Genomic DNA, 20,235 nt, shown 5'->3' on the forward strand with positions numbered 1-20,235 from the left:
CGCCCCCGCCAATGGGGAGCGGATAAACACGTCCGGCGGGGGCGGGGCCCGGCGCGCCCAGGGGTTGATGGGCGTGCGGGGCAGCCTGGGACACCGGGAGCGGGCAGGGAGCGCGGCCGGGACACCAGGAGCGGGGCCGGGACACCGGGAACGGGTGGCGGCGGTGAGCGGGACTGGCGTACCGGGCACGGGGAGCGACGGTGAGCCGGGACACCGGGAACGGGGCCGGGACACCGGGAACGGGTGGCGGCGGTGAGCGGGACTGGCGTACCGGGCACGGGGAGCGACGGTGAGCGGGGCGGGGCACCGGGAGCGGCGGTGAGTGGAGCCGAGTCAGCGAGCACCGGGCGTGGGGGACCGGCGGTGAGCGGCAGCAGGCCGGCGGAACCGGGCAGGGGTCGCTCCGGTGAGCGGGGAGGGTCCGGAGGAGCGGGCTGGCTGCCGGGAGTGGTCCGGTGAGCGGAGTTGGAGCGGCCGTGCCCGGGCCAGGGCCGTGCCCGTCGGTGGTTCCGGGCTGGGCGGCACCGGAGCCGCGCGGACTCCGCCGTGCGGCGCTGGGGAGCGGCCGCGCTCGGGGCGGGGAGGCCCCGGCGGTCCGGGCCGGGCAGCACCGGCCGTCCCGGTTCGGTCCCGGTGCCCGGGCTCTCCGTGTGCTGCCCGTGAGCTCGGCCGGTCCTGCGCGGCACCGGCCGGGCGGGTCCCCGGGGCTGCCCCGGTGCCGGTTCCAGTGTGGGAGTCGCGGCTCCGGTGCCGGGCGGTGACTCTGTCCCTGTCCCCGGCCCCGCCCGGAGCTGCTGCTGCGCGGGCGAGGCCCTGGCACGGCGCTCGCCCGGTGCTCTTACGCAAACGGGGCCGCTCCGTGCCCACGGCCACACCTGGGGACACCGCGTGCTGCTCTCGGGGCACCCCGACATCGGAGGGGTCTTGGTTACCCCTCGCCCGCCGCCTGCCATCTGCGGTCTGGGGGCTGAGGGGGTGCGGGTGACCTGGCACCACCGGACAGCCCCCCGGGGGTGCGGGGTGCCGGGCACGGGGGGTCCCGTGAGCCCCGGACAGCGGGCATCGCACCGGGACACGGCGGGGGGAGCGAAACTTGGCTGTTTGTCTGATGTTTGGAGAGGAGAGAGCGCTCTAATTGCGTTAGCTGAGTGATTAGCTTAATTAATCAGGTTTACAGCGCAGATGAAAGGGTAATGCTGAAATGTTGCTGGGAGTTGCCCGGAGAAGGCAAACGTGGGCTGTCATCCGAGCAGCGCGGGGCGATGTGTGCTGGGAGAGGAGCGTGAGCGCTCACAGGGGACGGGACAGGGGTCACCTGCGCCACCCTTGTGCCTGCCCGGCTGCGAGGCCATCAGCCTGCACCCTCCCCGGCCAGGCTGGACATCCCTGCACCCTCCCCGGCCAGGCTGGACATCCCTGCACCCCCGTGGCGCTGTCGGGGTGCTGGGTGAGTCCCGTGCCTGGTTTCGTGTTCCCTTGTCCGCTTCCCCATAGCAGAAGGGTGGTGGGGGCTGGGGACACGGCCCCGTGACACAGCCCCCCGCAGTCGCTTCACCTCCTGCTCCAGCCCACGTCGGGCTGGTTTTGGCGCTGCTGCCAGCCCCGAGCGGCTCGCTCTGGTGTCCGTCTGCCGTGGGCTGGAGGGGAGCCGGGGGCGCAGCGTCTGCCCGGCAGCTGCCGCGGGGATGGGGCTGGGGCTGGGGCTGGAGCGGGGCCGGGGGCGTTTGCTCCGGGCTGGCAGGTGCAGTGTCCGCGGGGGCTGCTCCGGGCTCCGCTCTCGGAGTGTCCGGTCCAGCCGGAAACAGGGCTGAGAAAATTACAGGGGTTCGTTTCTGTGTCCTTGTCGGTGTCGGAGCTGGCTGGAAGGGTGCAGGGCACCCCTGGGGCTGCGTTTGCACATCTGAAGCCTGATATCGCTCATTGTTTTGGAGGATTTCCATGAAGTGTCGTGAAAAACCCATTTTTACTGCTAATTTGGCTTAGACAAGTTGGCCATCGGGACGGGGACGCTGCAGAGCTGTGGCTGAGGATTGTGCTCCCTCCTTGCACCGTGGCTCCTTTGCAGGAGCGGGGACGGACGCGGCTCCCCCGGGCTCAGGGCGCTGGGGAAAGGTGGGGCGGCCGTGCGGGGCCCTCTGTCAGACAATGGCGTTACAGCCTATTGTCTGGGCGATGTGCCGTGTCCTTGCCGGCTCCAGGAAGCGCCTTCATCCCCGGGAGGGGGTGGGGGGACGAGCCGGGCTGCTGGGAGGGGTCTCCTGGGGCTGGGTGTGCGAGTAGTTTGCGCTCCGTGCCTGGAGCCCCCGGGGCAGCGCGGGTGAATCGCGGCCGGGCTGCAGCCGGGGGGCTCGGGGGGTGTCCCCTCTGGTCCTGGTGCCGCATTTCAGCGCATCATTCGGCGCTGCCCTCATCCCATTAAGCCACCCCTTTGTTTCCCCCACCTGAAAGCCTTCCTCAGCAGCCGGGCAGGCACTGCGGTACAGCTGCACGGCTCCTGCGGCTCAGCCCAGCCCGTTCCTGCGAGGACGGCTTCCCTTCAAGGCTGTGGTTTGGTGTGGGAGCGCTTGATGGGGTTTGGCTTTTTTATCGCACTTCCAGATCTCCGGGGTTGCAGACGGCGCTTTTGGCGGGCGCGCTGCCGCTCGCAGATGGCAGAGCTGCCCTTGGCCCCGCTCTGCAGGCTGGGGGAGCAGAGCCTCTGCGCCGAGAACTCGCAGAACTTTAATTGCAGCATCTCTACCGACGCTTGTGCTGGTTTTGAAGGTTTAAATTAGGCTGGCTTCTAATTAACAGAAGTTAAAAAGAAATGTCGTGGCTGTTGCAGCAGTAGGAGCCTACCTCGGGTTCAGCTGGTGCTTCCCCACCTAGACAGGGCGTGTGGGCACCCAGCACCAGCCAGGGCTGGGGGCAGCTGGTCCGTGTCAGCCCCGTGGGGTGGCCCAGGCGGGTCTGTGTCAATGGGCACGGCTGGGGATGACAGCTTGGGAGGACACCAGGGCTGCATCAGTGCCTTGAATCACATTCTCTGCTCTGGGAGGGTTGATTTTACCCCTCTTTGCACTTGACAAAGTGGCGGACAAGGGCGTGGGAAGGTGCAGGTACTCCTGCTCCAGAAAAGCTTAAAAGTTGACCTCAGCACCACGTCTGTGCTTAAGCAGGGCTGGCTTTGCAGCCACACCCGGTTTGTCGATGGCTGCGCGGGGCGCAGGGGGGGGAGGTGAAGATGTTTCTATTTAAGCAGAGGTTTGAAATACCCTTCTAAATCCGCCATCCCCATGGGTTGTGCGGCGCTGCTGGCGGGCCTGGAGGCATCCTGGCACGCCTCGGACTCAGCTCCGGAATCGCTCTGGGAGCGGGGCGGGAGCCTCGCACCGCGGCTGCCGGGGCTTGTCGGGCACATCTGTTCCCAGCCAGTCCTCGGCCTCCTTCCCAGCTTCTGCCGGGCTGGAGGCGGAAGGCTCGGTGCTCTCCCGGTATCCCACGCCCGGCTGAGCAGAGCTGGGAGGGGGTGACAGTGGCAGTGCCCCCCGCGGGGGCTGCCCCACTGCTGGGGCACAGACCCCGCGGGGCGGGTGCACTGGGGTGCCACGGGGCTTTTGGGGGTAAGGGGCTGGGTGAAAAGCGTTCCTCTGAGTGGGGGGAGAGACCTTTGGCTGCTGGCAGAGCCTGCCGTAATCGCGGTGACGCGCGGGCAGAGCCCTGGTGACAAATCATTAACTTGCTCCGACAGGCCGGGTGCTGACGGCTCTGGGTGATATTTCTTGTGAAGCGTCTGAACTTTGCAGCTGTAATGCAACTGGATGGGGAAATTAAGCCGGGGCTCAGCACCTCTGTGCCCCTCCTAGCTGCCCCAGCTCTGGGTGGCAAAGCCTGTGTGCGGGGCACCGTGGCTGGAGCTGGGAACAGCCAGCAAGGTGCAGAGCCTGCAATTATAGAGTGCTTGAAGAACAACTTGTTCTTTGTGCTCATTGAACAAAAGAATGGTTTTTGATTTTTTTTATCCAGATGGAGTAATTGTGATTAATCTCACCATGCCAGTTCTCTTTTCCGTGGACAAGTGGCAAATTCCCATCTTTCCTGGACATGATTCTAATGAGATCAGCAAACTGTGAGGAGGAGATGAGCCCATGTGGGTCCTCCTGATCCTGCAGATCCATCACAACTAGTGATGTGGGGAGGGGGATGAGCTGCCCGAGACCCCACAGTGGGATTTTGGCAGGTGGATGTCCCCGGGAGAGCTTTCCCTGGGCTGAGGGTCCTGCTGTGAGCTGTGCCCCTGCACAGGAGCAGGGCGTGGGTGTCATGCTCAGTGCTCTGTGTGCTTGCAGCCGGAGAGCACTTGATGGATAATGCTGTGTTGGTTTGTGATGTGAAGTGCCAAAACATCACGGCCTGGGCCTGGCATGTGCTGGAGCTGTCAGGAGCTGTTAATTCAGGTGCAGGCGAGGCATTTCGGGGACACGGTCTGGCTGGATGGAGAGCATCAGCTGAGCGCAGCAGGTCGTGGCACAGTTGCCACGTTCTGGGGCTGCTCTGCTGCCAGAGCCTGCTCTGGTGCTCAGGGGGATGCAGCACCCCCAGCAAGAGGAGCTGGAGCTTTGCATGAGGCATTTAGCAGCTCAAATGTAACGACATCACAATAGCTGAAATATAAAAAAGGTTTGGAGCCCCCTGCAGTGAAGGAGCCTGGATCTGAAGCTCCTGGCCCCTGCTGCCTTTCCTGAGTGCCCAGAGCTGGTGGGGCAGCCGGGAGCCCTTCTGGACCAGGCTACATCCACACACAAAGGCCATGGGCTCCTTTGTGTGCAAGGCCAGGCCAGTGGCTCTGCCTGCTCTAACGAGAGGCTGATCCCCCGCCGCTGTCTCCTCCTCATTAAACTTCAAGCTGCTCTCGCTCCCCTTTGAATCCTTCCACTCATCTTCCCTGTAAAGCCCCATTGAAAGGGCTCCTGGTGCTGAGATCTGACTCGAGCGCTTCCCATTGAAGCTGGTGAGGTCTTGACAAGCTCCTTTCTCTGCCTGCCCCCGCTGTGCGTTCCTGAGGATCCTCTTCAAAACCGTTGAAGCTTTTGTACCACGGCTGCAGGGCCTTCGTTAGTGGCTGTCCCAGCTCCAGCAGACCTTGGTGTCGCTTCAGAGCACCTTGGGGCAGGGGCTCTGGGTGCTGGGGGGCTGTGGGGTGCACAGGGTGCCCTTGTCTGTGGCTGCTGTGGCTGCCCAGGCTGGCGCTGTCTGAGCAGGCAGTTGCTAATCCCCACTGCTCCAGGAAGGGGGGGACCGGAGATGGCTTGTGTGTAGTGTAAGTGCTTCTAAAATAGAGCCTTTTCTTGTGCTGCATTTATTGAATTGCCTTAACTGCCTCTTCCCTTTCCTTAAAAGCCTTGGCGAGTCTAATTGCAGCCACTCGCACCGAGCTCAGCCCCTCACGCGCTGTGGCTGCATGAGGGGACCCCCACCACTGTTGTCCTTTGAGCAAGGGTGGGGTTCCGGGGGGCTCTGGCAGCCCCCTGCTACCACCCACACTGCTCCACGCTGGGCTGAGCTCAGCCTGGACCTGCCTGAGTGAGCTCAGGCTGCCCCTCACACCCACTGACCCCGAGTCCCAGTGCCTGGTCCAGTGCAGCCCCTGCCTGGGGCTTGTGAGGGTGCCCTGAGCCCCCCCACCTGCTCCCCTTGGGGTGACGCCACGCTGGGGATCACGGCTGCTCACCCCAGGCACCTCGAGAAGCCCCTGGGCAGTGGATATTTCTGCACGGAGCAGCACTCACTGCTTTCCTGCTGCTCTCGTGGGCAGCTCAGCCCTGTCTGCCGGCTGTGTCCTGCCTGGTGAGGCTGAAGGCTTCACAGCAGCTGGTGAGAAGGGCTGCTCAGGCCTGGGGCTGCCTGCTTGCCAGAGACTTCCTCCCAGACGGTGTCCCGGGGGGCTGTGCTGCTTGGACGCTGATCAAATGGCTCCGGGGGCGGATGAGCTGCTGGCCGGTGCCCGACAGCCTGCGGGAGCTTCCTCTGCCTTCCTGGCTGAGGGAAGTGGTGGGAGAGGGATTAACCTTTTCCTGGCACTGCCCTGCTTGAGTGACACAAGACCCTGCCTGTGCTGCATCCCACGGCTGAGCCCCTCAGGTGTTTTGTTCCCTTCCCTGTTGTGGTGCAGGAGCAGGCTGGGGGTTCTCCCCAAACCTGCTGGCCCCTCTGAACAGTCCCCCACAGCTGCCTCACTGTTTCCTGGGGGATTTCTCACTGTTCCCAGGGGCAAATCCTGTTTCCCTGGGGTCTAGGTTTGTGTGGAGTGGGGCTCAGGTGAGGCCTGGTGGGTTCATTCTGCCCTCACTGTTCTCCCCTTCCCACTCTGCCAGCTTGGTGAGGGAGGTGAGGGCTGCCCACAGGCCTGATGTGGGAGGGCTGGAGCCCACCCAGACATGCCCCTTGCTCATGGCTTACCCTTCAGTGTGGTATTTTCACTTGTGCCCCAGATAACACCCTGCTTCTCCCTCCAGCATGAGGGTCCTTCCCTCCCCAGAAACACTGCCAGGAAATGGCCCCTGGTGAGGTGAACCCAGGGACAACCAGCACCCCTCTCCTGCTGAGGAGGAGAGGGGACATCTGAGGACAGAGCCAGGGAGAGCCTTGTGTCAGTGTCTGCCCCTCACGGAGTGATGAGCAGGGCACGCTTGACACAGGGTTCAGAAAATGTCACTGCTCACCGTAGGGACGTCTGGCATTTGCTGCACTGGCTCTGTCACCTCCGGTGCTGTTGGCCTCACAAATGCTGTTAGGGGATGCTCAGGGGAAGGACAGGTGCCTGTGTCCCTTCTGTGGGGCTCCTGGTCCTGCTCTCCTGCTCGGAGCTCGTCTGGGGCTGATCACCAGAGCTCGTGTCTGAGCTCGAGGAGCTCTGCTGGCTTTTGATGTCCCTGGGTGCTGTGGTGCAGACAGAAGGGGTGGCTCATGCATAATGCAGGGCTCTGTACGATGTCTGAGCCCAGCTCCTGAAGGTTTGGAAAATTAGGTGCCTGTCTGATGCCTCTAAATTGTGGCGTGGATGTCAGTGTTTGACAGTGGTGCAGCAGCATCAGCCCCTGCCAGGTCTGTCAGCTGCTGCCTGGGGTCCCTGCCCTGCCTGTACTGCCCTCAGCTCTGCTCTCCCCCTGCCCACCTTGTCCAGGGCAGCTTTCCAGTGTTGGTTTGGGGTCTTGGGGCTCTGCAGGTGTGAGGGGTGCCAGCTCACCCAGCACCACGGTGCTGAGCCCTGCCAGTGCCACAGAGCCCTCTCCTGCCTACCCCTTCTACCACTTCATAAGGCGACTCTTGCTTCTCTTGAGTTTCCCAACACAGTTTAGACTCTGCCACCGTGGCCAGGATGACCCAGCTGAAGGAGCTGCCCTCCCAAATCCCAAGGCAGCTCCGCGGCACTCCCAGCTCCGCTCCGGGGCTCTCCCGGCCCATCCCTGCTGCCACGCGGGGCGTGGAGCAGCGCTGCCTCTCCTCTCGCCCCTGGCACTGTGTGTCACACGCTGTCCTGCCCCTCTGACCCGGCACCCCAGCCTCCCACCCGGCTCTGCCTCCACTGCCTGCCCACCGTGCATTGTGCACAGCCCATCAGAGCTGCTCTGAGTCTGCCAGTGCTGTTTGACAGCTCAAAAATACCGGATTGGCAGCGGCATCGCCCCGCCGGGCTGCGGGATGCCCCTACCCGGGGGCACAAGCGTGGCAGGCTCCTGTTTCCCATCTGCCCGCTGCTCCCGCGAATGAAACCTTGGGATTCCTCCCCGTGCAGCTGCCGGGGCTCGGCCGCTCCTTGGGAACAGCCGGCGGCGCTGGGCCGAGCCGTGCCGAGCCGTGCCAAGCCCGTGCGGGCCGTGCCCCGCCGAGCCGCGTCCTCGGCCGCCACCCGACGCCCTGACTCAGCCGCCGGCCTGGCGGGGGGCTCAGCTCCGTGTCCGAGCTGCCCCGGGAGGGTTTTGGGGTCCGAGGTGCCCGGCCGGTCCCTGCGGGGCCCGCGCTGCGCTGGCGGCTGGAGCGGAGCCAGCGGTGCAGGAATGGGTGCAGGAATGGGTGCAGGAAGGGGTGCAGGTGGTAATTAGGCTGTTTGGAATGGGTGCTGCTGCGCCCAGCTATGCCGGGCGGCAGCTGCTCCCTTTGCTGCTTATCGCCTCTGAAACTCTGACTCATTGCACTCCTGCGCGGCCGGGAAGGGATGGGAATCCTGGGTGATGGGTCAGCGGAGGGCTGGGCGGGTGCTGTCTCCATCCCCTCCCTCCCTGCCTGCCTCCAGCCCTCCCTCCCCGCCTGCCTCCATCCCTCCTGGCCGTGCCGGGGGCCTGGATGCAGGGCTGGTGACTCACAGCCCTGAGCGAGCTCAGGCATTCATCCATGAGCCATCCTCCCTGCCCCTGTATCTCCAAATTAAAGACAAGGAAATCCCAGCCCTGCTCGCAGCAACCTTGGCTGGTTTGTCCTGAGTGTTGGGATGTGCCGGGCTGCCCTGTCCTGGCACTGAGTGGGGAGTGCCCAGCCCTGGACCACGCCGTGGGCGCCTGTGGTGCTGAGCACCCACGGGAGAGCTGAGCCAGGGGCTTTGCCTGCTTATTTTTAGGTGCTTTAGGAGTGTCCCAGGAAGCTTCTAAAAAGGTTCATTTTATGCTTGGAGCTCCAGCTGGGAGCTCCTGGCATGTCCCCAGCTCTATGCAGGTTGTGTCTCTGGAAAGGGTCTTAAAAAAGCTCCTGGGTAGGCAGGGACCCCAGAGCTTGTTGTGCCCCACTGTGCAGGTTGTGTCTCTGGAAAGGGTCCTAAAAAAGCTCCTGGGCAGCCAGAGACCCCGGAGCTTGTGGTGTCCCAGTGTGCTGGGCAGAGCCTGCCCACACCTTGGCCGTGGCAGCAGTGAGACACGGCGCTGTGAGACGCAGCCGCCGTTCATGTCTGAACACGAGCAACAAAGTGCTGAGCTTCGGGTTCGTCATCGCGGTGCCGCCTTTCATCTCCAGCGGGGGAGGAGGGCAGATAGGGATCGGGATCGGCTCCATCTGCTCGTGGGGGCCGGCTGCTGAGCGGGGCCTGCCGTGCCATTCGGGGCCGGGAGAGGGGCAGGAGGGTCCTGCGGACGCCTGGGCTCTCCTGGAGGTGTAACACCTGCCCTGCCCACCCCGCAGAGCAGCCATGGAGGTGATGAACATGATGGAGCAGCCGATCAAGGTGACGGAGTGGCAGCAGACCTACACCTACGACTCCGGAATCCACTCCGGGGTCAACACGCAGGTGCCCTCCGTCAGCAGCAAGTGCCTCGCGGATGATGATGAGGTGTATGGCAAGCAGTACACCATCAAGAAGACAACCACCACGAGTTACTGCCAGGGAGGGAGCCAGAGCCAGAGCCAAGCGCAAGGTGAGGGGGCTGTGAGGCCCGGCACTTCCGCAGGCTCAGCTGCTCAGCTCCTGCCTTCCTCTTCCTCCCCCGCAGCCATGCTGCTTCTGGGTACTCCTCCATGCTGGCTTCCACACCCTGGGAGTTGTTGCTGCCTAAAATATGCTTCCTCCTGTCCTCCTCCCCGGCGCTGAGGCGGGGGTGGCGCGGTCAGCCCGCGCTGGAGCTGAGCTGCGCGCACATCCGAGCGCGCCAGCGGGCTGGCTTGAGATGGGAGCAGCTGATCCCATCCCACGGATCTGCCACCTGCTCTACTGCCTGTCTGCCTGCTGGGAAAGCTGTCCCAGCGTGGCTGCCAGAGCTGCCAGTGTGTGCCATAACACCGTGGCACTGCCACGGCTTCTCCCGCTGAGGCGAGGACGATGCGGAGCCGCAGCCTGCAGTGAGGAAGATGCTTCCCCCAGCTTCATCCCCTCAGAGGGGGCTGGTTTGCTCTGCTTGCTCTGCAGTTCCCTGTCAGCAGTAGGCTCTGGAAGGTTTATTGGCAGCCCCCATGGGGTTCAGAGCCCCCCACAGGACCCTGTGGTGCAGAGGTGGGGACTATGAGTGGCTCCTGCAATATCACACCTCAGCATCCTCGATGGGGAAGGCCTCAGTGTTCTCCTTTATTCCAGTGCCAGCTATTCCCAAGTTGCAAATATCCTTAATTTTTTAATTAATGGGCCTTGTGTGACAACTGCCCCATCATGCTGCCTAATTGAGTGTTGTCTTATCTCTGTGCTGCCGGATCTGTTTACGCTTTGAAGCTCCAGCTCTGCGCAGAGCGTGCGGGGACTGCTGACGTGGCCGGTGCCTCTGTGCTGAGCTCTTGCTCATCTCCTTGGCTTTGGCAAGCAGGGCTGGGAGCGCTCCTTGGAGAGAGCCTCACGCTGCCTCCCTGTCCCCCCCTGCAGCGGACATGGAGGCTCAGCTGGCCATGACCCGTGCCCAGCGTGTGCGGGCCGCCATGTACCCCGAGATGGTGGAGGACCGCTCGCTGCTCATCACCACCCAGCTGGAGGGGCAGCAGACCAACGTGCAGCGCCTGGCAGAGCCCTCCCAGATGCTGAAGTCAGCCATCGTGCACCTTATCAACTACCAGGATGACGCCGAGCTGGCCACACGTGCCATCCCAGAGCTCACCAAGCTGCTCAACGATGAGGACCCGGTAAGGAGCCGTGTTTGCTGTGTTTGTCTCTTCAGCTGTGGGGCTTTGTGGCCATGTCTGTCTCCTTCCTCTTGGCCAAACTCCTGCTTGCCTCCGCCCTGCACCAGACTGAGGTGCAGGACTGAGCTCAGCCCTGCCCAGCCACGTCACCTCACATCCTGTCCTTGCCGTGGGACCCCTTCCCAGACGCCGGCTCCTCTCCCTGCAGGTGGTTGTCAGCAAGGCAGCCATGATTGTCAACCAGCTGTCCAAGAAGGAGGCGTCGCGCCGCGCGCTGATGCAGTCGCCGCAGATCGTGGCGGCCGTGGTGCGCACCATGCAGAGCACCAGCGACCTGGACACCGCCCGCTGCACCACCAGCATCCTGCACAACCTCTCGCACCACCGCGAGGGCCTGCTCTCCATCTTCAAGTCCGGGGGCATCCCAGCCCTCGTCAGGATGCTGAGGTGCGCGGTGGTGGGGACGCCACGGGGGTGGCAGAGTGTGGCTGCCCCTCCTGGGATGGAGGCAGAGGAGGGGAGGGCTCGTGCTGCCCTCAGTGTGGGTCCTCCTGCTCGCCAAAGCAATGGGAGGGTGTGAACCTCTGAAAACCTCTGGGGTTTGGTGTATGGAGCCTGCATGGGGGCAGGAGGGGAGCAGCCACCTCACCCACCCTGCCCTGGGCACAGAGATGGCACTCAGGCTCTGAGGTGTCCATTCCCTGGGGCCATGCTGGTGGGTGCTGGGCTCGGGGCAGCCCTGGGGGCTCTGTTGCAGCCTGGTGTAGGTGTTGGGTAGTTCCTGCCCTGACGTGGCGTGTGCTGCCCACCCACAGCTCACCCGTGGAGTCCGTTCTCTTCTACGCCATCACCACCCTGCACAACCTGCTGCTGTACCAGGAGGGGGCCAAGATGGCCGTGCGCCTGGCTGATGGGCTGCAGAAGATGGTTCCCCTGCTGAACAAGAACAACCCCAAGTTCCTGGCCATCACCACTGACTGCCTCCAGCTTCTGGCCTATGGGAACCAGGAGAGCAAGGTGGGCTGGGGATCCCAGACAGGCAGGACGGGGGGTGGTTGCTCGTGCATCCCTGGTGATGTCTCCAGAGCATTCCTGCATACCAAGGGGCTGGAGCTCCTGCCTGGCTTGTGTCCTGGCTGGGGAATCCAGAAAGGGGGTCCCAGCAGCCCAGGGCTGCCACACCCCAACCCTCCATTCTTGATGCCCCACCCCTGGAAGTGTTCATGACCAGGGCTTGGAGCCACCTCATCTAGCAAAATGTGCTGCTGCCCATGGGGAGGGTGGGACTGGATGGTCTTTAAGGTGCCTTCCAACCCAAACCTTTCTGGGATTCTGCCTTGCAGCTGATTATTTTGGCCAACGGAGGACCCCAGGCCCTGGTGCAGATCATGCGCAGCTACAACTACGAGAAGCTGCTCTGGACCACCAGCCGTGTGCTCAAGGTGCTGTCGGTGTGTCCCAGCAACAAACCTGCCATCGTTGAGGCTGGTAAGAGCACAGGAGGAGGCTTTTTGAAGACCCTTTCCCGAGACACAACCTGCACAGAGCTGGGGACATGCCAGGAGCTCCAAGCTCCATATGGCTGGAGCTCCAAGCATAAAAAGAACCTTTTTAGAAGCTTCCTGGGACGCTCCTAAAGCACCTAAAAACAGGAGGAGGGTGAATGGAGGTGTCAGGGGGATGTGGCTGAGGACATATCCGTGGGTTGGGCAGAGGTCTGCACAGCCAAGTGAAGCCTGGATTCCTGCTCTGGAGGCTACTTAGGCATGTTCCTGGCACTGTGTGTGGGCAGGATCCATCCTGGCTGTCCAAGAGCTCTTCACACACCACATTTGGCCTCCACTGAGCCATGAGGCTGCTCTGTGTGCAGCAGCATTGGCCCATGCCCAGCCCACCCAGCCCTGCTGCTGCTCTCTCCTCCTCCTGCTGGGGTGGCCAGGGCTGCTCACAGGACTGTCCCCTCCCCTGCAGGTGGCATGCAGGCACTGGGCAAGCACCTGACCAGCTCCAGCCCCAGGCTGGTCCAGAACTGCCTGTGGACCCTGAGGAACCTTTCTGACGTGGCAACCAAGCAGGTGAGTGTGCAGGAGCCCTGGCTGTGCCTCAGTGCCACGTTTGAGAGCCATGTCCATGCCAGGTGCTGGGTGGCTCATGCCAGGCTGGGTCCAAAGCCTTGTGTTCCCTGTTCCCTGTGCCTGGCAGGGGGAGGGGATGCCCTGCTGTGCCCAAGTCACCCAGCAGCAGGGCTTGCCCTGCATCCCGGGGTGCTGCTCACTGCCTGTGGCCCTGCCCATGCCAGCTGGCTGCCAGCACTCTGCGTGTCCCCAGAGCTGGGCCGAGGCCACCGCGGTCACTCAGCGGTGCCACCAGAGTTTGCTCTGGCTCGGGAGCCCTGTCAGCCTGTCCTGGGCTGGCTGCATGCCCAGCTCCTTGGGGAGCTGCTGGCAGAGCTGCTGCCAAGGCTGTTGTGCCCTGCAGCTGGTGCAGAGGTGACCCCAGCCTGCTCTGGGTCTGCTCTCCCAGCCCTCTGCTGCCTCCTGAGGAGTTTTCCCATCTGCTGGGGCCGCTCCATGTGGATTAGCTCTGATGCAGCCTGGAAACTATTTTGGCTGTCATGGAACCATCGCTGGCTCTGATGACTGAAGGGTTGAAGGAGGATGTGGTCATGGTGCTTTAACTCCTTCCTGACCTGCTGCTGGCTGCTGGCCAGCACGGCCAGGACTGGGGCCACTCCATCACCATGTGGGGAATGCTGGCAGGGGCATTGGAGGTGTGATTCCAGCAGGAGACATTAAACCCTGAGTGAAACTGCACTTGTTAGAGTGGCACTGATGGAGCAGCTCTGGCTGTGGGGGATTGAAAAGGAGCCATGGAGGGGTGGAAAAGGAGCTGTGTGGGAGTCAGGGGCACTGTGGTCCCCCCATCGCTGCCTGCTGGGGGCATCTGGGGCTGTATGTGGTACTGGAATTTGGGTCTGGCTGTGTGTGCTGCTCCCACCTCCCATCCCCACTCCTGCAGGAGGGCCTGGACGGCGTCCTCAAGATCCTGGTGAACCAGCTGAGCTCTGATGACGTGAACGTGCTGACCTGTGCCACCGGCACCCTCTCCAACCTGACCTGCAACAACAGCAAGAACAAGACCCTGGTGACGCAGTCAAACGGGGTGGAGGCGCTGATCCACACCATTCTGCGGGCGGGTGACAAGGAGGACATCACCGAGCCGGCCGTGTGCGCCCTGCGGCACCTCACCAGCCGGCACCCCGAGGCAGAGATGGCCCAGAACTCGGTGCGCCTCAACTACGGCATCCCCGCCATTGTCAAGCTCCTCAACCAGCCCAACCAGTGGCCACTGGTGAAGGTAAAGAGCCTAGAGGGGTGTTGGGGACAGGAGGAGGCTCCTGGCTGCTGTTCTCTGGTGGGATGGGCTGCTGAGGGGGCAGCAGCTGGTGCAGTGCACAGAGGGGTGGTGGCTGCTGCTGCCACAGCCCTGCTGCTGGTGGGTCATGTCCTTGACAGCAGCTGGTGAAGGAAGTGGCTCGTTGCTGATTGGGATTGAAGCTCAGCTTGGGGAGAGGATGGATCCAGGGCGGGGCGGAGCTGAGTCAGCCCGCAGAGGGGATGGGGTGGGACAGATGGGGAGGATGGGGAGGGGTGCAGCCAGTGGGTCTCTCGGGGAACACGTGCTGTTCTGATCCACAGCTGAGACAAACTGCTCCTTCCTCCTCCTCCTCCTCCTCTCCTCCAGGCTACCATAGGCCTGATCCGTAACCTGGCCCTGTGTCCAGCCAACCACGCCCCGCTGCAGGAGGCTGCTGTCATCCCCCGCCTGGTCCAGCTGCTGGTCAAGGCTCACCAGGACGCCCAGCGACACGCAGCTGCTGGCACACAACAGCCCTACACAGTGAGCCCACCCCTTTGCCCCGCTCCCAGCACAGCCTGGCACCCCAAAACCCAGCCCGTCCCTGGGGGTACCTGTGCCCACACTTCAGGCGGCCGTGCCCCGTGTGTGAGGGCTCTGTCTGAGCTCTTGTTCCCTGGCAGGATGGAGTGAAGATGGAAGAGATTGTGGAGGGTTGCACGGGGGCACTGCACATCCTGGCCCGGGACCCCATGAACCGCATGGAGATCTTCCGCCTCAACACCATCCCTCTCTTCGTGCAGGTCAGGGCTGCGGGGACACAGGGGCTGCGTGGGCCACCTCCTGCCAGCCTGCAGCCCTGGCCATCAGGACGTGCACGGGGGCTCCTTGCTGGCTGCTTCACACAGCTGCTGATCTCTCCTGGCAGCTGCTGTACTCGCCGGTGGAGAACATCCAGCGCGTGGCCGCCGGCGTGCTCTGCGAGCTGGCCCAGGACAAGGAGGCAGCAGACGCCATCGATGCCGAGGGGGCCTCGGCTCCCCTCATGGAGCTGCTGCACTCCCGGAATGAGGGGACAGGTGAGTGCTGGCACGCCGGGGGCTGTGCTGGGCACGCTGTCCCAGCTGGGTTTTGGGCTCTGGTGCTGCGTGGCAGCAGAGCTGAGGCTGCTGGCTGTCCCTGCAGCCACCTACGCGGCTGCTGTGCTCTTCCGCATCTCGGAGGACAAGAATCCTGACTACAGGAAACGTGTCTCCGTGGAGCTCACCAACTCCCTCTTCAAGCACGACCCGGCAGCCTGGGAAGCGGTGAGAACCAGATCTTTTCCCTGGGGAAGCCAGGGCTTCAGGGGATGGCCCTGTGCTGCTTCCAAAAGCTGTCACCAGCATCTCCAACCAGGGCTCAGACTGTCAGAGTGACTGTCAGACAGTGGGAGGTGGGAGGCAGATGGGCTGTGGCCTCAACTCCTGGGTGATGGCACCACCTGGGACAGGGCTTGCCACCACATGGCCCCTGGGCATCGTGAACATCAATCCCTTCAACTGTGCCATCTTCTTTTGCAGGCTCAGAGCATGATCCCCATCAACGAGCCCTACTCAGATGGTGAGTGTGGCACCAGCCCTCCGTGCAGGGTCCCCATGGGCTGGGTTCTGGGGGGCAGTTGCCTCGTGTCACTAAGCCAGGCTGGTTTTTAAAACCTTTTTCAGGTGGCTGTCAGGCAAGTGCCAGCCCAGTCTGCTGGGAATTGGGATGCTCAGCTCCCAGGGAGCACACACAGCTCATACCCTTGGGCTCGGGGATGGTGGGGCCCTTTTACAGCACCACATGCTGCCCTGAGTGAGGGGACAAGGATCTGATGGGGAGCTGAGGTTTGCCACATGCTTTCCCTGCAGAGCTGGACCCTGGTTACCGCCCCATGTACTCGGGTGACATCCCCCTGGACCCCATGGACATGCACATGGACATGGACGGGGACTACCCCATGGACGCCTACAGCGACGGCGTCCGAGCGCCCTTCGCTGACCACATGCTCGCCTAACCCGCCCGCAGCCCCACGCCAGGTACGTGCCAGCCCTCCTGGCACGTGGGCTGATGGCACTGCCGTGCTGGGGGGGTCTCTGGTGCCACCACGGGGTCCCTGGCGCTGCCGTGGGTCAATGTCCCTGTGGGCGCAGGCTCTGCTCTCCTCCCAAATCCCCCCTCGGTGGGTGACAGGAGTTCTCTGCCACTGCAGGTGTTCTCTCCATGCAGAAGAGGGTGGCCCCAGAGCTGAGCATTCGCGAGAAGGACTTGGGAGACAGAAGTGCCTGAGAAGACAAAACTTTTCCATTCCCACGAGAGGTTTTATTTTCCGATTTGTTTTCTTCGCTGTGGGTCTGTGGAGAAGGTCCTTCCTCCTGGGACTGCTTCGAGCACCTACTGCCACATCCAGCATCCAAGATACTGTTTCTGAAGCTTTAAAACACAAACCTTGCACCGTTAGTGATCTTTCATTGGCAAAATAGTCTTTTCTATGAATATATATTTCTTTTTTATTTTTAATATGGTGCCAACGGCTTTTGCCGTCTTTAAGTTTGTGCTTTCTAACTTCCCCACGGTTTGTTCTGCGTGTTAGTGTTCTAGGAGAGGAATCTGACATGGAAAAACCCTTTGCTTCCTGCAAACTCCAACTGAATCAGGCCAATCCAGTTTGCTGAAAGCAAAGGGTCCGTGTCCCAGGACCTTCGGGGTGTCTGAGGTTTAATTCTTTCCCATCAGCCGCTGGGAGCTGACTTCGTGTCCCTGTCCTGCCAGTCCCCATAGAGGAGTGACTCCAGCATTAGGAACTGTGTCCTTGTACCGATCTTTGTTGCACATTTTAACCCGTTTCCCTTCTCCTTGGTGAGTGGTGTGTTTCCGTCCCCTCCTCCCTTATCTAACGCATTTTTTAAAAGAGGCTTTAGATCTGATGGTGGTTTAACACTCCGGCTGGAAAGGGATGGACAGCTACTGGAGTGTGGGTCAGGAATGGAAGATTTTATTATTTCTGTAAGTTGTTTTTGTATAGACCAAAGCAAAGAATAAAATAACCCCTGCAGCCCCGTGCTGCCCTGAGCCTGTTCTTCTGTCGGCTGGGGACGGTCCCTTGGGGCAGCCAGGGGCAGGCACAGCCCTCACCCTCTGTGAGCCCATGGTGAGCCCCCAACGGGCCAGAGTGATCCTGGGGAACTCATTCCCATGCTTGGCACCTGCTTTGCCTGGAAGTGGGCCCAGGCTGCCCCAGAGCACGGCAGGATACCGGGGTTCATGTGCCGTGCTCGGGACAGGAGCAAGCGGGGACAAAGCAGCAGGAGCTGGCCTGGGAAGTGGGACTGGGGGGAACATCCTGCCTGAGCTCGGTGCTGTGGCTGCAGCCAAGCCCAGTGCTCAGGGAAATGGAGCTGCTTCCTGCCACAGCCTGTGCCAGGACAGCCATGAGCAAAACAACAGCTGCTTTCCGGGCAGTCCCAGCAAAACCCAGTGAACTTCCCGAGGGCAATGGGGCTGGGGTGGCTCATGGGATGAGGCTGGGGGCCAGCCAGCCCAGCCCTGGCCTGCTGCAGCTGCTGCCAGAGCAGGAGACAATCACTGACAGGCCTTGGCTGCAGCCCTGTGTGTCTGGATGGGGGTTTGGCTGTGCTGACCCCACCTCGTGGCTGCCAGTCTGCCCTGCCGCGGGTCGCAGGAATGTTCCTGCTGTCACACCTGGCTGTCCCCAAAGTGCCAGCGGGTCTGGAGATGCCCCAGAACATCTGCCCTGGGAGGGGTCCTGCAGCCATCCTGGAGCCGTGGGCAGGGATGTGCCCCCCGCACATGTTGGGGCAGGGATGCTCACCCCGAGATCCCCAGTCCCCCTGCGCAGAGCTGCCAGGGGCAGTACGGGATTTTGGGGGAAAACAGAGTGAGAGCACAGCTGGACCAGAGCAACCGGAGGTGCTTGCGGGGTCCCCAGCGAGCGGCGGGACGGACTGCGGGATCCGCGGCTGCTCTCTGCAGCTGCCGGGAGCGGCTCTCGTTGTCGGCGGCTCCGGGAGCGATGTCCGATGGCTCCGCAGCCACTGCCGCGCCGGGAGCAGCGCCCAGCGTGTGTGCGGATCCCCCTCCCCAAACCTGCATCTCCCTGCAGCCCAAGCCCGGCATCTCCCGCACTCCCGGTGCCCCGAGCCCTGGGCTCCGCTGTGCCCGCTGTCACCGGGCGTGCCCTGCCTCCGGTCCTCACGGTGTCCCGCGTCCTTCGGGCACCCCAAATCCCCGGGCAGCTCCCGCCGGCGACCCCCGGGCCGTGCCCAGCTGCTCCCCTCCTTTCCCCGGAGAATTTGAGGGCGGCTGCCGCATCCCCGGGAGAGTTTTCCTCCGTCTCTCCCTCTCTCGGCCGCTCCTCGGGAGGTGCCCGGGCAGGAGGTGCGGGACGGCACCGGGCAGGGCAGGGAGCAGCAGGGGCGAGTCTGCACAGGTACCAGGGGCGGCCTGAGCCAGGACCTCGCTCCTCCTGGCCCGTGTCCCACTGATGCCCGGGACCACCGTCCTGCCCTCGGCCAGCTCCCGGGACAGGTCCCCGAGGATGGGGGGACAGCGGGGTCCGGGCTGAGCGGGGGGCGGTGGGAGCAGCGGGCGATGGGAGCTCGGCACGTGTCTGAACAAGGCTCCCCCGGGGAGAGTGAACGTACGTGCAGGAGCCGGGCCAAGAGCAGGCTCCGCAGGGCTCTGGCAGCCCCGGCCGAGCTGACTCACCGGCCGCGCTCCCTCCCGAGCCAGCGGCAGCGCGGCACCTCCGCACGGTGGGTCCCCGTCCTTCCCGGGGGACAAGAGGGGCTGAGGGCTCGGGGAGCTGCTTTCCGGGCGGCACGGTGCCCTGAGGTTTGGTGGTCCCAGTGCCAGGGGGCACGGGACTGGGGAAGGCTGTGGGTGTGCTTTGGGGTCTGTGTGCTGCCTTGTGCTGTCTCTGTGTGCCAGGGGGGAGCAGGGTGGCCTGGTCTGGGTGCTGTGCATGTGGCAGCGACCCTGAGAATGTGCCAGGAGAGGGGGCAGCCATGCCCTGGCGTGGGCCAGGAACGAGGGGCTGCTTGTTCCACAGCCCCACGATGGTGGAGGTGGGAGCAGGGCTGGAGATGGGGCACGGGGCTCGTGGAAAGGCTCCTGCCCTGCAGGGCAGAGGGGCAGCAGTGCCAGCAGTGCCAGCAGCGCTGCAGCCCGAGCCACAGCCACTGGAGGTGAGAGAGCAGCGATATGCCGGATTTATGGCCCGTCTCATGATGTGTTTATGGTTGGGATGAGGCAGCTGCGGATGCTGCCCAGCCCTGCCCTGCACGGCACGGCACGGCACGGCAGCTCCCTGCTCTGCATCCTGGTGCCGACAGGGTGGAGGTTCACAGCTGGACTTTGCTCTCCGAGGTGGAGCTCCCCGGGGCTGTCCCTGGCACCGCTGCCGTGTCTGCCCACTGCCGGGCAACTCGGCAGCTCCTCCCTGCTCGCTCCACAGGCAGCGACCCCGCAGGGACCCTGCGGGGGACAGGGTCCTGTCCTGTCCTGTGCTGTCCTGCCCGGCCCTGGCGCTGCTTTGGTGCTGACCCCCGCGTCACGTAGCAGCCACCGCAGAGCAGGTACGCTGACCCCTTGCCTCTGCCAAACCTGCCCCACATTCCGGGGTGGAGCTGAGCTGGGTTCTGTCCCCACAGCCCTCCTGTGCCATCGGCAGGGAGCAGGGATACCCGAGCCCTGGCTATGCCGCCCGGCCCCCGGGCTCTGTGTTGTCTCCAGGAAGGTGTTTGTCCTGCGGGGGTTCAGGATGTGTCCCTGGTCCCTCCAGCATCACCTGAACAGCTCCTTCCCCCCAGGCAGGGGCCGGAGAAGGGGCTCTGCTGCCCGCCAGCGCCGCTCCAGGGAGCCCGGGCGGACGGTGCCTCTCCCCATGGCAGCCAGGCCCCCACGCAACACCAGCCAAACTGGACACCCCGGTCCCACGAGAGACCCTCCCCAGCCAGAGCCCGCCCGCCTGCCACGTCCAGCCCAGCCCGGACTCGGCTGTCACTGCCTGTCCCCAGGCCAGCCCGGCGTCCCAGCGCTCAGACACGGGCACACGCCGCGACGCCGCGACCATCACTGGTGGGTAGAGCTGAGGGTGCCCGCGGACCCCAGGGGGAACTGGGGTGAGAGGGGTGAGGAGCTGGGCCTCCTCTGGGCTGTTCCTGCATGCTGTCCCCGTTCTGTGGCCGGAGATGAACCATGGTCCCGGCATCCTTCACCGCGCTGCATCCCACGGTGCTGTCCCCAGCGCCGCTCGGGCGGCCAGGAGAT

At 63.6% G+C, this 20,235-nt stretch overlaps 1 protein-coding gene across 1 annotated transcript; it reads left to right on the forward strand.

Annotated features, from left to right (window-relative positions):
- The first annotated feature begins 193 nt into the window (after window positions 1–193).
- Window positions 194–17,016, forward strand: LOC120496670 (junction plakoglobin). Its single transcript, XM_039697330.1, has 15 exons — window positions 194–200; window positions 9,148–9,380; window positions 10,313–10,566; window positions 10,775–11,013; window positions 11,382–11,583; window positions 11,910–12,054; window positions 12,538–12,641; window positions 13,585–13,923; window positions 14,311–14,466; window positions 14,607–14,726; window positions 14,852–15,002; window positions 15,109–15,230; window positions 15,486–15,525; window positions 15,816–15,983; window positions 16,157–17,016. Exons 2-14 carry the CDS (start codon window positions 9,155–9,157, stop codon window positions 15,959–15,961), a joined length of 2,244 nt encoding a protein of 747 aa, XP_039553264.1. The 5' UTR covers window positions 194–200; window positions 9,148–9,154; the 3' UTR covers window positions 15,962–15,983; window positions 16,157–17,016.
- The last annotated feature ends 3,219 nt before the right edge of the window (window positions 17,017–20,235 follow it).

The sequence above is a fragment of the Passer montanus genome, unplaced genomic scaffold (assembly GCF_014805655.1).
Source record: "Passer montanus isolate IOZ18808 unplaced genomic scaffold, ASM1480565v1 scaffold117, whole genome shotgun sequence".
NCBI classification, from domain to species: Eukaryota; Metazoa; Chordata; class Aves; order Passeriformes; family Passeridae; genus Passer; species Passer montanus.

Bases quoted from the DNA above. Each gene is read 5' to 3' on its own strand.
- LOC120496670 (XM_039697330.1), top strand. From the start codon at position 9,155: ATGGAGGTGATGAACATGATGGAGCAGCCGATCAAGGTGACGGAGTGG. The intron at 10,567-10,774 runs GTAAGGAGCCGT...CTCTCCCTGCAG, and splicing joins TGCTCAACGATGAGGACCCG to GTGGTTGTCAGCAAGGCAGC. The intron at 15,003-15,108 runs GTGAGTGCTGGC...CTGTCCCTGCAG, and splicing joins CTCCCGGAATGAGGGGACAG to CCACCTACGCGGCTGCTGTG.